This window comes from Ziziphus jujuba, chromosome 2 (assembly GCF_031755915.1).
Source record: "Ziziphus jujuba cultivar Dongzao chromosome 2, ASM3175591v1".
NCBI lineage: Eukaryota > Viridiplantae > Streptophyta > Magnoliopsida > Rosales > Rhamnaceae > Ziziphus > Ziziphus jujuba.
The window spans coordinates 10,194,987-10,212,803 of record NC_083380.1 but is presented as its reverse complement, the minus strand read 5'-3'; the positions used below and the strand labels follow the sequence as shown (position 1 = coordinate 10,212,803).

Genomic DNA, 17,817 nt, shown 5'->3' with positions numbered 1-17,817 from the left:
GAACAAATTTCTCCGTAAGAGAAAAAAAAATTATATACATATATACAATTATTTTATAATGCAAAATGTCCAAACAATTTTAAAGTGTAAATATCGACAAAGATAACTATTAATATTATTATTGAAAACTAACAATTGCTTTTGATAAAAAATTCATAGTTAAACAAATAGGAATAAAATTCATACTAAAACAAATACGAATATCTATATACAAAATAATTATATATATAGAAAAATTTTATGATGGTGTATATGGTATGAATATCTATAAAGATAAAATATATATATATATATATATATATATTATTATTCATATTATATACGAAACAATGATTTTAAAATCATTGTTTTGAAAAAATCACCTGAGTACATTCACACCGTAAAAAAATGTTCCTATACATATATATGATAAAATCTTTTTTAGAGTTCGAGAAAGCCTCACCCCTCTTGTGCTTGCTATTGCAACCGTTTTCCTTTATCATCATGATCATCATCTTTTCCATATTCGTGATGATCTTCATATACAAATGGTACTCCAGCTCCATCTTATCCGCCATTGACAAAAGCTCATCACCACCTTCTCCACCAAAACTCCCCATCGTGGGAAACCTTCATCAACTACGACTACACCCTCATCGCTCACTGCAAGCCTTAGCTAGACGCCACGGACCTCTCATGCTGCTTCACTTTGGCAAGGTTCCGGTCCTCCACATCTCATCCACCGAACTTGCTAAACAGATAATGAAAACTCATGACATAGCTTTCTCAGACAGGCCCAAATTAACAGCCTACGACCAGCTTCTTTACAATTTCAAAAATATGGGAATGGTACCGTACGGTGAGTACTGGAGACAGATGAAAAGCATCAGCGTTTTACATCTTCTTAGCAACAAAAGGGTCCAGTCTTTTCGAGCTGTGAGAGAAGAGGAAACCAAATCCATGGTGGAGAAGATCGAAGAGTGTTGCTCATCTTCTTCGTCTGTGAATTTAAGCCAGGTTTTAATGAAGCTTGCGAACGATGTTGTTTGTAGGGTGGCTTTGGGGAGAAAATATAGTGATGGTGAAGATGGAAAGAAGTTCAAGAAGCTTTTGGGAGATTTTGTGGAGCTGTTAGGCTGTTTTTTTATTGGTGATTATATTCCTTGGCTTTCTTGGTTGAGATTTGTCAATGGTTTTGATGGGAAATTGAAAAAAGTGGCTAAAGAGTTCGATGGGTTCTTGGAAAAAGTGGTTCAAGAGCACGTGGATGATTATAAGAAGAGAGAAATTAAGGAGGACTATAAAGATTTCGCAGACATTCTTCTTCATGTTCAGAATGAAAACCTACTGATTGATAGAGTTTTCATAAAGGCTATTATCTTGGTAAAGTTATTCTTTCTTAATATTAGTAATCTGTCTGTATATTTTTACGTTTTGTTTTTTTTTTTTTTTTTTTGTTTTTTTTTTTTTTTTTTGGGAAGTGGTTTTTACATTTTGGGTTATGTGGTTACTTTCTGTCTCAAATAATATAAATTAGCGAAAACTTTGCTTTAAAGCATGCAATCTAGAAGTGCAAATGGAAAAAAAATTGATCGGATCTTCTGTTTATTTATTTATCTATTTATTTACTATTTTGATATAATGCCATCTTATTAAAAAAATAATTATTTTTTAAGATGAAGTAGAATTTTATCACTAGTTGTATAATAATGGGGTAATCAAGTTGCTTTTAATGTTTTATTAAAAATTTGTAAAAAGAAATATGATTTTTATAATTTTTTACTCTCTAAGGATTTTAATAATTTAAAAAAATGAGATTTTTTTGGGTCTTTTCAGACTTATCATATTTTATTGGCTTATTAAATTTATTTTAACATTTTAATTAATAAAATAATATTATGTCACATGGTTTGATAAATAAGTTGGTCAACAATCTGATATACATTATTAGGCAGCCAATATATTATAAGTTGGAAACTGCTCATAATAATATTCAGTGCTGAAACTAATGAATCATTGTTGACCCTTTCCTTTGGTAATATATATATATATATATATATATTGTCTAAAAGATTTATAAAAAAATAAAGAGTTTATCAAAATTAGTCAAATTTTATAATAAACTGATTGAAATATTGGTGTTATATTTGGTGTTTCTTACTTTCTTTCTTTTCTTTTTTTTAATTTGGTAGCTAATTTGTTTAAGTTTGTAGTTAGGTGAAAAACTTAAATATCATATTATAAAAAAATATATATATATATATACAAAACTTTTGAAAAAAAAAAAAAAAAAACTTTATAAAAAAATTGGAATCCAAAAACCAAAAACATAATGTTTACAATTATTTTCCATTAGGATATGTTTGCTGGTGGCACAGAGACTGCATCCATAGTCTTAGAGTGGGCAATGACAGAGCTACTAAGACATCCAAACATCATGCGCAAACTACAAGCTGAGATCAGATCAATTGCAGGTTCCAAAACCCACATAACAGAGGATAATTTGGAAGGAATGGTTTATTTGAAAGCAGTCATCAAAGAGACTCTTCGATTACATCCTGCAGTTCCATTAATTCCGAGAGTCTCAAGAACACAAGTGGAGATCAATGGCTATGAAATCCAACCAGGTTGACATGTTTATATCAATGCCTGGGCTATTGGGAGAGACCCAATTTCGTGGGAAAGTCCGGAAGAGTTCAACCCGGATAGGTTCTGGAAAAGTGATGTGGATGATAAAGGCCATGATTTCAGGTTGATTCCTTTTGGATCTGGAAGGAGAGGTTGTCCTGGAATTCAATTTGCCATGGCTGTCATTGAGATTGCTTTGGCAAATCTTATTCACAGGTTTGATTGGGGGTTACCGAGTGGTGAAAGAGGAGAGGATTTGGATATCTCTGAAACTTTTGGTTTAGGCATTCATAAAAAGTTCCCTCTCATTGCTGTTCCAGCTCTGTATGATATTCGTGCTAATAATTAAGGAGCTACACCAAAAATAATAAGGGTATTTTGTAGTACTCTGGGATTAGACCTGAAAGAAATTGAACTATTTTAAGTCTTGCTCCATTAGTTTTATATCCATAATTTGCTTGTGTAGTCATATCTTTAAACCAATTGCCACTTTGAATTAACCCAAATACATAACCTTTTTTTTTTTTTTTTTTCCAAATATTTCCAACCATTTCCCGTCCAGATATTAGTGTGAATGACATATCATTTGAGGCAACTTTACTTGACTCAAACACATAACATTTAATTAAGGAGGAGTTAACAACTAAATATATATATATATATATTGTATATTTATCATTAAACAAGCTTACATACTGAAAATGTAAACACAAGAATATATGTTCCGAAAGGAATTATTTTGTATTGAACATACGGGGTCTGTTTAAACAGAGAGTTGAGACTTGATGATAATTATTCCCGACTGACCAAATGGATATACACAGATGATCTTCCTATACAAATGGTACTTCAGCTCCATCTTAACCGCCATTTACGAAAGCTCATCACCACCTTCTCCACCAAAATGTAAACACAAAAATACATGTAATATTAATAATAGGTCAGATTTTTATTTTTTTTAAAAAGCAATTACAGGTCATATTAAAAGACTAACGCCATTAAGTTCAAGTTTTGCATCTGTTTTTGCTTTTTCCTTCTATCCGGCGGCTATCGTGCACACTATAGCATCCATCTATCCGCTATCCGGTCCGGCAAATTCTTCTCAGTCATGTATTTTTCCTATATTTATGCTGGTTTAATTATGAAATAGAAAAAAAAAAAAGAATAATCAAGTTAATTTAGTTGAGAGAGGAAAATTGATATTTCTGTTTAAACTCTAAGAGATCTGTTTATATTCTAAGGGATAAGGTAAAAAGAGAAGAGTCCAAAGAAGAAATAGAAAATAAAATAAAATGGGTGTCATGGAGGCATCCATGGTAGAAGATAGCAATGTAAACACAGACAATTTTCATCAAAGTTATGTATGAATTACTAGGTATAAATCCAAATGACCAGAGAAGATGAGCAAATGGGTGTTGTCTAAATTTTTCTATCTTACCCACATGAACGTCCATGTATCTAGATGGATTTATTGGAATTGAGATATATGATGCAGGCAGACCTTAATAAGAAGGAAAAATAAAAAATAAAAAATGGAAGGGTAAAAATGTATTTTGAATGATTTGGCTATTTTTACTATGATATTTAATTAATAGTACACATGCCATTTTATAATTAATCATGTGTACCAGGTAAAATTCCAAGTCGAAAAATTTCTCCATTTTGGTAAAGATACTCATTTCTCTTAGCCCAAAAAAAAAAAAAAAAAAATCTTAGAATTCATTTATATGTATATATATATATATATATATGTGTGTGTGTGTGTGTGGGATCAATTTGAGGATTTGATTCCTGAATCCTTTAAGCGATTTTATGTCGCCTAATTAGTGCTTTTCCATAATTATAAATAGGTGATTTTTTAAAAATAAAATCATTAAAAAATCTTCTTCTTCTTCTTCTTCTTCTTTTTTTTTTTTTTTTTTTTTTTTTTTTTGGGTGTCAAACACTAGGAGTGATTTTATTCTCTTCGCTGCACTTTTAAAGCCCTGAAAATTACTTCCAAACGCACTCATAGCCTTTTGTAGGGCCAAAATTGAAGTGTTGAAATTATCTAACCCAATTATGATTTTGGTTTACTCTGTTTGTTCTTGAAGCTTTTAGTTGATTTATATGCTGACTTTAATTGATAGTTAAAGCTTCTCTACTAATTAAAAATATAGCTACAAGATTAAAATATATATATATATATATATTAAATTGAAAATAATGTCGAACTGTTTTTTAAAATGAAATTCATTTTGATAAATATTTTTCTTCTTGCCATTATGAATAAACTAGCATAGTCATTTATCATGTATGTGTATGCTTGATCTCTATTACCAAAAAAAAAGTGTGCATGCTTAATCTGTCAAACAAAAATGAAAAACATCAACAAACGAGTTGTTTAAAAGATCACTTGCAAAGACAAATAATCATAAAACATTTATGTTAATCATTTGCTGAGTTAATTATTTATTTGTTTTTTCCTTTTTAGGATATGTATCTGGAGGCACAGAGACTACATCCATAGTCTCAGAGTGGGCAATGACAGCACTGCTAAGACGATCAAACATGATCATGCACAAACTCCAAGCTGAGATCAGATCCACTGCAGGTTCCAGAACCCACATCACAGAGAATGATTTGGAAGCAATGCATTATTTGTAAACAATCATCAAAGAGACTCTTCGTTTACATCCTCCAGCTCCATTAGTTCCCAGACTGTCAAGAACAAAAGTGGAGATCAATGGCTATGAAATCCAACCAGGTTCTCATGTTTATATCAATGCCTGGGCTATTGGAAAAGACCCAATTTCATGGGAAAGACCCGCAGAGTTCGACCCGGATAGGTTCTTAAAAAGTGATGTGGATTATAAAGGCCACGATTTCCACTTATTCCTTTTGGATCTGAAAGGAGAGGTTGGATTGGGGATTACCGGGTGGTGTTAGAAGAGAGGAATTGGATATCTCTGAAACTACTGGCATGACCATTCTTAGAAACTTCCCTCTCATTGTTGTTCCAGCTCTGTATGATACACTTGCCAATAAGTGAGCGACACCAAAAAATATTAAGGAATGGTATTTCGCAACACTTTCAGGTACTGAATTATTTTAGGTCTAGCTCAATCAGTTTTAAGTTCATCCCAATCTGATTGGACTAAAAATTTCATTGTTCATAATTTGTATAGTCATCATAGAACTCCTTGCCACTTAATTTGAATTATCCCAAACACATAACATGTTTAGGAGTTAACAAACTAGGCAGAATATATCATATATTAATCATTAAAGAAACTTACATATACAAACAACTAATTGAAACCAAGCAAGCACACACCAAACACCATAAGGAGTAGATTGACCAAACTAGTATATATACATATACGTATATATATAGGCAAACCATAATTAGTTGATTACTCAACTTCAACTAACAACCTCCTTTCCAATCCTATAGGAAGCATAGGCATCAATGCAAGCATATTCAATCTGACCCTCATTCAGCACTCTTGCTTCCCAATTACTCATGGTGACATGCCTTGGTTTCTTCATGCTTAGACCAACAATTTCCAATGCTAGATCTTTCAGTCCTGGCCTTCTAAACCTCCCCGGCCAACGTGTCTTCGCCATCTCTCGAATGTCTGCACTTTTTCTGCATGGAAGATCATACTCGTTCTTCAGCTTCTCTATATCATCACCTACTTCAATCCCTACGAAGGTGAAATCCGGATTCATCATGAAGTTCTTGAGGGAGTCCGGAATGCTGTCGATATAGAAGAGCTGAACGATCAGGCACTTGTCATCAATGCAAAGCTGGAGAGTTGCGGATTTGTTGCTCATCCAACTGTTATAGTGTGGCCTCCATTCTATGTCCAAGCCAACAACAGTTGGGTTTCCTGCGTGAATGGTTAAAATCTGATTAACCCATTGGTCTATGATGCTGGCTTTGTCTGTGACTGTTGTTTCTATGGTTTTTCCTGCAAAGTAAACTGTGTATTTTGAGGTGGTGGGATTGAAGGTTATGGTTTGGGTGCTGGGATTGAAGGTTATGGTTTGGTTCCTATTCAAAGTAGACATTGATAAGTTTTTTCTTTTGAGACTGGCTAGCAAACTTCAAATGAAAATGGCAGAAGGCAAATTAGAGACTTAGAAATATATAGGGTCCTAAGAGAGTACTCTGACCCTTTTTTTTTTTTGGTTTATTTATTTATTTGTTTTTTTGGACTAAGAACAGTCTCTGTTACTTTATGTTTTTTGTTTGGACTAAGAACAGTCTCTGTTACTTTAATGGTTGATCTTCAATCACAATACATATTGAAACTTCTTATTAACTTCACTGCCATTAATTAGAATATCTTTTTCGATACAGATAAGACTCATCTTTATTAAAAGTGGCTTTTAGTTTTTCAACATGAACGTTGAAATTGCCTATTGCTTTCACGAACTTTTGACCACCAAATTGCACTATTGAAACTTGGAAGTGAATAAGACATCTCAAATCAGAGCTTCCATTTTTCCTGTCTGAATTGAAAAATTACCAACTTCATGTACTAACTCGTTGGCCTGACTTGAGAGAAATTTTTATTAGTACTGTTCTGTCATCTAAGAATAGATATCATATACTATAGTGGGGTTGATATTTTTTATAATATCACCATAATTTAACATATATAAGTTCAACAAATTATATTAATGCAAGCCAATTTCCTTCATACCAGCTTATTAATTTATTTTTAAAAATTTTTTCTCCTAAGTCATGTTGTTCTTCATGTGTTCTAAAACAACTCCCAAACAACCCCAAAATTTTTCTTATCCAAAACATTTTCACTTGAGCTAGAAATTTCTCAATTTCCACTTTTAAATATACAATCCTCTTGTCCCAAACACTATCAAAGTGAAAGTAATCCAAATTAAAGCAACTATAGATCATTATACTTGAAAAACTTACATTGAAACAATAATTAAGAAGGCAAAGCCAAAATATCATAAGGAACAGATTTCACCAACTAATGTCTGGGTTTCTCACATAATAAACTAAAAACGTTAACCCAAATGCATGATTGAATGGTAAAGCATACTCAAACTAATTAATCTTATTTGAACTTACAACCTCCTTCCTCATCCTATAACAGGCATAGGCGCATCAACACAAGTATAATCAACTTGCTCTTCACTAAGCTCTCATGCCTCTTAGTTACTCATTGTAACATATATGCCATGGTTTCTTCATCCGACCACTCCTTTATTTTTCTTTTTTTATTTTTTCATTTTTTTAATTCTTGTGTGTGTGTGTGTGTGTGTGTGTGCGTGGCTTAACAACGTATTTTGAACAGTCACTATGACTGACTCTTGGTTGATCTTCATTCACTATAGGCATAACTTTCAAAATCTACTCATTACATGCACCGACAATGAGTGACCGATTCAACCTTTGCTACATCGATTAAGAATCATCTTCAGCTAAACAAATGGTAAAACATTGGAATTCCACATGAATTAGACTAAGCCATTGCTTTTTGCAAACCTTTTTCTTCCTTTAGACTGAAATTGAATACCATAACATATATGCAATGGTTCTTCATCCAACCCTTTTTTTTTTTTTTTCATTTTTTTTCTTGGTGTATGTATGTGTGTGGGGCTTAACAACCTATTTTGAACAGTCCCTATGAATAACTCTTGGTTGATCTTCTTTCACTATAGGCATAACTTTCAAAATCTACTCATTACATGCACTGACAATGAGTGACTGATTCAACACGTGGCATATTGATTAAGAAACATCTTCAATTAAAGAAATGGTAAAATTTTGGAAATCCACATGAATTAATCTAAGCCGTTGCTTTTTAAAAACCTTTCACTTCCTTAAGACTGGAATTGAATTCCGTTGTACGACAGTTTGAAAAGTAAATGCAAATTTGGCTTCATAATCACAGTTCCATTGTTTCCACTCTGACTAAGACAACGACATCGAAAAGAAAAAGGTACACCACGCCATAACAAGATATGCATTAAACCGGAGCCATGACATAATAAAATTGAACATACAAATTTCTTACTATCAACAAACTAATATTCTCAATATTCAAGTATAATGTCCTTATGATTAAGACACACACAAAAACATACATCATCCAACAATGCCTTTATAACAGATACGCACTGCTACTTCGATTAATAAAATTCCATTTTCAACGCATATACCATGCTTAATAAACCAAAAGAAACTTAACATATAATGCAAGAAAAAACTTACAATCAAAACATAATAAAAAAAAGCCAAGACAAAATACCACAAAGAAAATAATGTCTGGTTCCAAAAACAAATAAACTAAAAAAAGCAACACAAAAATGACTGAGTGCACCAAAATATTTTTCATAACCAAGGACACTAACACCTCATATTAAACAACAACAACAACCTACCCAACCATATAAGAAGCCTAGGCATCAAGACAAGCATATTGAATTTGATCCACGTTGAGCACCCGTGCTTCCCAATCACTTCTTGTGAAATGCAATGGTTTCTTCATATCCAAACCAACAACTTCCCTTGCAAGATCTTTCAATCCAGGCATACTAAATTTTCCCGGAAAATGTCGGCTTCTTTTCTGCATGAAAGACCATACCCATTCCTAATCTTCTCTATATCATCCTCAACTTCAATCCCAACAAAAGTGAAGCTGGGGTTCATCAAAAAGTTCTTCAGGGATTAAGGAATTGAGTCAACATAGAAAAGTTGAACAATCAAACAATTGTCGTCAATGCAAAGCGGAAGAGTAGCAAATTTGTTACTCATCAAACTGTTTGGATGTGGCTTCCATTCTATGTCCAAGCCAACAACTGTGGGATTTGCTGCAGAGATATTCAGAATCTGATTAACCCACTGGTCTATGATACTTGCTTTGTCTGTCACTGTTGTTTCAATGATTTTTCCAGCAAAGTGAACATAGCGCTTGGAGTTGGTAGACATTTTGATAAAGTTTCTTATAAGACAATTGCAAAAGGGATCCAACTGAAAATAATGTAGAGGTAGTCAACAAAATGTTGAATTATATATAGGGTCTAATCTGTGTGACTCTTGGTTAATCGATTTTCTGTCCCAATTCCAAAACTTTATCATGTAATTAATCTGCATTGGAAAATGATTTTGTTTGGATAATTGAGCTTCATGTATGATGGAAGATTAAGAGGGTATTAATTTAGACTCTTCATATGTAAGCAAGTTTTTTTTTACCCCATATAATTTGATTTGTTCAATAAATTTTAAATTTAATGCCTCTGCAAAGGCAGGGCGAGGGGCAGTGTTTAATACATCTTGGTATTTGATATAACATTAATTATAATTTTTTGGTTAGTTACCAAAAAAAAATTATAATTTATTTTTTGAAATTTTGGGCCTAATTTGGAGGGATATTTATTCATGCTCTTCTTCCATATACTTCCATGATCTACCATTACTATTTGAAAAAGAAGAAAAAAAAAAGAGATCTATATCATTGTCATTAAAAACAAATAATAAAAGTACAAGAAATAGTAATAAGAGTGATGCCCTTGCTCAAGTTGGACGTATTTTCCGCTATTAGCAACGCATGAGTCTACTTTTATAAAAAAATAATAAAATAAATAAAAAATAAAAATAAAATAAATAGTAACAGAATAAGAAAGTAAATATAGGATGTAACATAAATGTGTACACTCAACATAATTTATTTGTCAATTTTTCTAAAAGTGAAAAAGAAATTTAATTTGCAAAGAACATGTCATAAACCAAAGATAAACAAACAGAATAAGATTTTGTAAATGTTTTTATAAAAATTTACTTTCCATTTTTATTTATTTTAGAACATCTCCAACAACCACTTTTAAAAGCTTTAATTTTTCTATTCTAAAGCATGCTATTTAATTTTTATAACTTCAATAGCCTCTTTTAAGTTAAAAAATTAAAATATATAGTGAGACCCACTTTTAATATAAAATTTTTAATATATTTATTTATTGCACATATAATTTTCAATACACAATTAATAATTTTATTTAATTTTATATTTCTATGTACGTATATATACAAACAAAAGGTCCTAGTTTTGCATGCATACAATCAAAATTATAAGATGACGATGACCCTTTAATGATCAAAGCGGGCTCTTTTTATTGTTTATAGCATAGACTAAACAAGGACCACAATGTTAGCTATTAATGCATCTCATTACTGTATATGATAATCTAGGACCAAAATTGTCCAACAAAAGATTAGAGAACAGTTTCCATATGCGAGAACATCTTCTATGAATCGATAGTATTAATCAGCTAATACCGTTTCAAATCACTTCGTCACATCTTTTAGAAAAGACATGTCATCAGACCAGTTCATCATCATATTTATTATTATTATAAAAAAATAAAATAAAAAAAGTAAAGTCTTTGACACGCGCTTTTTCTTCTTTAATCCTCCTTTAGTGCTTCTCATCCTTTCCTCTCATGGTTGTCATACACAAGATCCACCCACCCACAAACTTTAAAATAATCAAAGAAAGAAAGTATTATTTATCTTCTTAATATCATTTATCAATATTTACTATTGGGTTTTGTTTTGTGAAGCTTTCATCTTAACCCTCTCTGCCTGTTCCTCTGTTTTCCATTTCGTTCAAGCCCATTTCAGATATCTGTTTTTTTCCTTTGCTCTTTTAAAGTTTACATGTATATGTATATATATATATTAAAAAAAGAAAATAAAAGAAAAAACAAAAAGTGGAACAGGAGTTTCATTGAGTTTCAGATCTGGTGAAGCTAAGGTTGTTTGTGGCAATGGAGATACCCAAATGTGTCTTCGTTTCTTGGTCTCTCTTTGAGCTGAGATTGTTCACTTTTTTAAGTTTATAAAGCCCTTGCATTTGACCTCTGCTTCTTGGAACCTATGGTCGATTTTTGTGGCTTGAATCTTGTATTCTCTTAGTGCCTTGATTCTTCAAAAGCCCAGCAAAAGAATTTGGTAATTCTTCAATTTCTTCAGAAACCGTGAAGCGTGCAAAAGATTTAGAACGATGAGCAGGTTTGATGACTGGCCTCTTTTTTTTACAGATGTCAATAAATGATTTGAAGTGGTATTCATAGAAGATTTTCTCTCCATATGGGCTGTGTCTGGCTCATCCACACACCAACAAAACAAATAAGGAAACAAAGCAGTTTGCGCCTCCTTAAGATGTCACATGTGTTCATGTATTAGTTTCAATTACATCACATGCATGCAATGTAAACATAACAATTTATACCTATGTTAAAAAGAAATATCAAAATAAATTAGATGGATCTTATAAAATAATTATTTTTTAAATAATAGATGAAATAACTGTTAAGTGTTCCGATTTGTAACACTATGTGATTCATGTTAAGAGATAATTTTTTTTTTCTGTAATTCATCTCTCTAAAATAAGCAGCAAACCTGTTTTAGACTTGCACTCCATTCAACAATTAATTGTTGGAAAGTACATATTAGGCTTCTCAATCACAGCTTTTGTTTTTCCACTCTGAATTTAACAATGGATTATTAGGCGTCTGGACTTAACAATGCCCCGTTTCATTATAATTAAGCTTGAAGGGATCACACTTAATTACGATTCAAAAAGCCTTGGCCGTGAGTCCATGACTTACTTCACTAAGTGCTACATGATATTTTCAGCTAATATGTACGGAAAAAACAATAATTTATTTAATTTTTAGCTAATATATATATATATATATTCTTTTTTTTTTTTTTGGTGATGAGGGATTTACATTCATAGCTATTGCTTCGGAAATGAGTACTTTTGATCAATGATAATCTAAAACAACAAAAAATTATAAAATTATCCTACCCAAAAGTAGGCTGAAGTTTATTTAAACACAGTTTTAATCCCAAGTCAGCAAATGATATTCATGAAACTCAATTTCATCTGTATCAGTTAAATACTTTCATTTTTCCCATAGGCAATTATATCTCGTTTTATAATTTATAAGTAATCCCAAGTGGCAAATAGATCATGTTCCTTGCACAAATTTACAAACAAACCACAATAATCAAGCACAAACATTAAAAAAAATACCCTGAAAAGGAACAGAATCTACCAAACTACTTGCTTAAGTTCAAAAACATAATAAAAAACTAAAAACAACCCAAAAATAAATGTTTAAAACAGAGTATACATCATGTAATAAGAGATTAATTTTAAAAAATTTCTCAACTTCATTGAATAACCTCCTTCCCAATCCTATAAGGAGCATAGGCATCGATACAAACATATTCAAGTAGGCCTTCATTAAGCACCCTTGCCTCCCAATTACTCATTGTGACATGCCTTTGGTTTCTTCATATTCAAACCCACAACTTCCATAGCAAGATCTTTCAATCCTAGCCTACTAAACCCTCCCGGAAAACATCTTTTTTTGCCGCCTCTCAAATACCTGCACTGTTTCCGCATGGAATGTCATACTTGTTCCAGAGCTTGTCAATATCAAACACTTATCGTGGATTGGATACTAAGATGAAGAGTTGCAGATTTATTGCTCATCAAACTGTTATAATGTGGCCTCCATTTTTTGTCCAAGCCAACAGCATTTGGATTTTCTGCATGAATCGTTAAAATCTGATCACTGTTGTTCCTACGGTTCTTCCAGCAAAGTGAACATTGTACTTTGAGGTTGTGGGATAGAAGGATATGGATGTGGTGGTGTTTATGTTCAATATGTAAACAACAATAAGGATCATATGTGACAAATTGCAAAACTTGAAATGAAAATATTGTATAAAAAGTTAATCATGTTGAACTTGTATATTGGGGGTCCAATCTGTGTGACTCTAGGTTTATTTTTTGTTCCATTTCCAAAACTTTATCCTTGTAATTAATCTGGCATTAGAATATATAATTATATACACAGTTATGTTCCAATAAAATATTTGATATTAGAGTAAATATTATATCTTTCTTTTTCAGTTTTTAAATTACATATTTAAAATTATGGAATCAGACATAATAAATATTTTTGAAATAGAATTTTAATATACTATTAAATTCATATTTAACTATTTTTTAAATTTTAAATTCTAACATTTAATATAATTCAATAGGTGTTAAAGATAAATTTTAATTTAATAAAATAAAATATATTTTATTTGAGATTGGGTTTACGGTATTCATATATTTGGATATAAGGTTGAGAAACATCTATCATGGTAATTAATTAAGAAAGGTTTTATTTTGGACTTCAAATATATACGAATTGAACAAAAACCATATATATATACATATATTTGGGTAAAAAAAAAAGAAAAGAAAAAAAGCAGATTGTTTGACTTGTTTGGTGAAGTATATTTATGCTTATGTGACTATACTATGATGGCAGAGGGGACAAACTGTCCTGTAAGAAAGCACAGTGTATGACGCTTCATCTTTTTTTAAGTCTCATATAACATAAATTTGTACGTACTTGGAATTTTTGGCCGTGATTTTTTATTTTTATTTTTGAGTCTGCCTACTTTCCTTTTGCGAAGGCTTTCAATTTTATTTATTTATTTATTTTGCGAAGGCTTTCAATTTTATTATATTTGAAATTATATGAGAGATAGTATGCATTTTTCATGGTTTTCAGGAAAAAAAAAAAAAAAAAAAAGAAGAAGAAGAAGCATTTTTCATATATATTGGATAAATAGCAGGCGAATTTCACACAAAATAATTGCCGATTTTAAAGAAATTTTCTACATATATGATACAAAATTAGACTTAATTAATATATGTACATATGATGGGAATCCAATTAAGATTGCTAGCAAAACAAAATAAGTAACAAAAGAGGTATTAAATATCTTTTTGAGTTTTTAACCCAAATGCATGATTAAATGATAAAGCATACTCAAACTGATTAATCCTATAACAGGCATAGGCGCATCAACACAAGTATAATCAACTTGCTCTTCACTAAGCTCTCATGCCTCTTACTTACTCATTGTAACATGTATTCCATAGTTTCATCATAAGACTCAATTTTTTTTTTTTTTTTTTGTGCGCGCGTGTGTGTGTGTGGGGCTTAACAACGTATTTCGAACAGTCTCTATGACTGACACTTGGTTGGTCTTCTTTCACTAAAGGCATAACTTTCAAAATCTACTCATTACATGCACTGACATTAAGTGACTGATTCAACCTTTGCTATATTGATTAAGAATCATCTTCAGTAAAAGAAAAGATAAAATTTCGGAATTCCACATGAATTAAACCAAGCCATTGCTTTTTAGAAACCTTTTTCTTACTTTAGACTGGAATTGAATTCAGTTGTACAAAAGTTTGAAAAGTAAATGCTAATTTGGCTTCATAATCACAATTCCAATTTTTCCACTATGATTTGGACAATCGAATAAAAAAGAAATGAGTACACCATGCCATTACAGGAAAAGCTTTCAACCATAGCCATAACATACTTAAATTGAACATACGATTATCAACCATAAACAAACCAATATTCTCAATTTTTAAGTAACATGTCCTTCATTTGATTAAGACACACAAAAACATACATCAACCAACAATTCCCTCTATAACAGATACGCAGTGCAACTAAGAAAAATAAAATTCCATTTTCCAACACATAAACCATGCTTAATTAACCAAAAGGAATTTAACATAAAATGCAAGAAAAAAATTACATAATACCATAAAGAAAAGATAAAGACCAAACTTATAATGTCTGGTTCCATAAACAAAATAAACTAAAAAAAGCAACACAAAAGAGACTGTGTGCACCAAAATATTTTTCATAACTTAGGAAACTAACACCTCAAATTAAACAACAATAACATTCCCAACCATATAAGATGCATAGGCATCAATACAAGCATATTCAATTTGATCCACGTTGAGCACACGTGCGTCCCAATCACTTCTTGTGGCATGCAATGATTTCTTCATATCCAAACCAACAACCTCCCTTGCAAGATCTTTCAATCCAGGCATACTAAATTTTCCTGGAAAATGAACCTTTGCCGCCTCTCGAATATCAGCTCTTTTTCTGCATGAAAGGCCATACTCATTCCTAATCTTCTCTATATCATCCTGAACTTCAATCCCAACAAAAGTGAAGCTGCGGTTCATCAAAAAGTTCTTCAGGGATTGAGGAATTGAGTCAACATAGAAAAGTTGAACAATCAAACACTTGTTGTCAATGCAAAGCTGAAGAGTAGCAGATTTGTTACTCATCAAACTGTTTGGATGTGGCTTCCATTCTATGTCCAAGCCAACAACTGTGGGATTTGCGGCATAGATATTCAGAATCTGACTAACCCACTGGTCTATGATGCTTGCTTTGTCTGTCACTGTTGTTTCAATGGTCTTTCCGGCAAAGTGAACATATTGCTTGAAGTTGGTAGACATTTTTATAATTTTCTTATAAGACAATTGCAAAAGGGATCCAACTGAAAATAATGTAGAAGTAGTTAACAAAATGTTGAATTATATATAGGGTCTAATCTGTGTGACTCTTGGTTAATCGATTTTCTGTCCCAATTCCAAAACTTTATCATGTAATTAATCTGCATTGGAAAAAGATTTTGTTTGGATAATTGAGCTTCATGTATGATGGAAGATTAAGAGGGTATTAATTTAGACTTTTCATATGTAAGCGCATTTTTTTCCCCATGTAATTTGATTTGTTCAATGAATTTTAAATTTAATGCCTCTGCAAAGGCAGGGCAAGGGGCAGTGTTTAATACATCTTGGTATTTGATATAACATTAATTATAATTTTTTTGTTAGTTACCAAAAAAAGAATTTATAATTTTTTTTTTTTGAAATTTTGGGCCTAATTTGGAGGGATATTTATTCATGCTATCTACCATTACTATTTGAAAAGAAGAAAAAAGAAGAGATCTATATCATTGTCATTAAAAACAAATAATAAAAGTACAAGAAATAGTAATAGAAGTGATGCCCTTGCTCAAGTTGGACGTATTTTCCGCTATTAGCAACACACAAGTCTACTTTCATAAAAAAATAATAAAAATAATAAAAATAATAAAAAAATAAATAGTAACAGAATAAAAAAGTAAATATAGGAATGATGTAATTAACTGAGTTGGCAAAGACCATACTTCTTTATTTTTTTCTGTCCAGATTTAAATTTATGACAAGTTGGTGATGTCATTAATTATTAAAAAAAAAGAAAGTAAATATAGGATGTAACATAAATGTGTATCCTTAACATAATTTATTTGTCAATTTTTCTAAAAGTGAAAAAGAGATTTTAATTTGCAAAGAACACGTCATAAGCTGAATATAAACAACCGAAACAGAATAGAATTTTACAAATGTTTCTATAAAAATTTACTTTCCATTTTTATTTCTTTTAGAACATCTCCAACAACCACTTTCAAAAGCTTTAATTTTTCTATTCTAAAGAATCATATTTATTTTTTATACTTTCAATAGCCTCTTTTAAGTTAAAAAATTAAAATATATAGTGAGACCCACTTTCAATATAAATTTTTTGATATACTTATTTATTGCACCTATCAATACACAATTAATAATTTTATTTAATTTTATATTTCTATAGACAAACACTTTATTGTAATTGGATGTTCTAAAGAAAATGACAAATATAGAGTAATGATTGTTGGATTTATGCTCCAGAAGCAATATAAATCATTGATCAAGAGCCTTAATTAATAATGGACTGTAGGGTCCCCAAACTAGCTCATTAAATGATAGAGTCCATTTAACTGATTATTAAGATACAAGAAAGAGTCCATTAACTAGGTCCAAGGTGTTATGAAACCCTGGAGGATTAGAGTACTGTTTACTAGCCTCCAAAAATACGTTTTTACGTATTATTTTCTAAAGATTGAGAATCTCAGTAGAGAATTGAAAACACCTTAAAAGAAAAACAAAAATTGTGAGTTTCAGAGTGTTTTTCAGATTAACCTTCTTATTTCTTTTATGATTAGGTGCGCCCACATGCAGATCTGTCACTAGAGAATAGTTTGGAAGGTCCTGCGCTTAAAGGTTAATAAAATAATGGATAGTGACATTATTTATCACATGCTTTATTCAGTCTCGATCAGGCTTCCGTTGTGTATATGATACCATCAATTGGTATCAGAGCCGGGACTGAATCGGTGTGTGATAAATCAAATCCATTTTTTTTACAGTTTTATTTTTCATGTATATGTAATGTATATTAGATATATAGCACCTAGGATTCTATTAT

The 17,817-nt window shown here is 31.2% G+C and overlaps 3 protein-coding genes and 1 pseudogene across 3 annotated transcripts; 2 read left to right on the top strand and 2 right to left on the bottom strand.

Annotated features, from left to right (window-relative positions):
- The first annotated feature begins 374 nt into the window (after nucleotides 1-374).
- LOC107418225 (cytochrome P450 736A117-like) lies at nucleotides 375-3,143 on the top strand (annotated as a pseudogene).
- Nucleotides 3,144-4,059: 916 nt separating this feature from the next.
- Nucleotides 4,060-5,535, top strand: LOC125422592 (cytochrome P450 71A8). The gene is made up of 3 exons (XM_060814958.1): nucleotides 4,060-4,102; nucleotides 5,081-5,200; nucleotides 5,291-5,535. Exons 1-3 carry the CDS (start codon nucleotides 4,060-4,062, stop codon nucleotides 5,533-5,535), a joined length of 408 nt encoding a protein of 135 aa, XP_060670941.1.
- A 477-nt stretch (nucleotides 5,536-6,012) lies between these two features.
- LOC107418216 (3'-5' exonuclease) lies at nucleotides 6,013-6,663 on the bottom strand. Its single transcript, XM_016026893.2, has one exon. It carries the CDS (start codon nucleotides 6,661-6,663, stop codon nucleotides 6,013-6,015), a length of 651 nt encoding a protein of 216 aa, XP_015882379.1.
- An 8,732-nt stretch (nucleotides 6,664-15,395) lies between these two features.
- Nucleotides 15,396-15,983, bottom strand: LOC107418215 (3'-5' exonuclease). Its single transcript, XM_060814957.1, has one exon. The coding sequence runs from the start codon at nucleotides 15,981-15,983 to the stop codon at nucleotides 15,396-15,398; it is 588 nt and encodes a 195-aa protein (XP_060670940.1).
- Between the last annotated feature and the right edge of the window lie 1,834 nt (nucleotides 15,984-17,817).

Coding starts and splice junctions, on each gene's coding strand:
- LOC107418216 (XM_016026893.2), bottom strand. CDS start 6,663: ATGTCTACTTTGAATAGGAACCAAACCATAACCTTCAATCCCAGCACC.
- LOC125422592 (XM_060814958.1), top strand. CDS start 4,060: ATGTATCTAGATGGATTTATTGGAATTGAGATATATGATGCAG. Junction 4,103..5,080: donor AATTGAGATATATGATGCAG/GCAGACCTTAAT, acceptor TTTCCTTTTTAG/GATATGTATCTGGAGGCACA. Junction 5,201..5,290: donor TGAGATCAGATCCACTGCAG/GTTCCAGAACCC, acceptor TACATCCTCCAG/CTCCATTAGTTCCCAGACTG.
- LOC107418215 (XM_060814957.1), bottom strand. CDS start 15,983: ATGTCTACCAACTTCAAGCAATATGTTCACTTTGCCGGAAAGACCATT.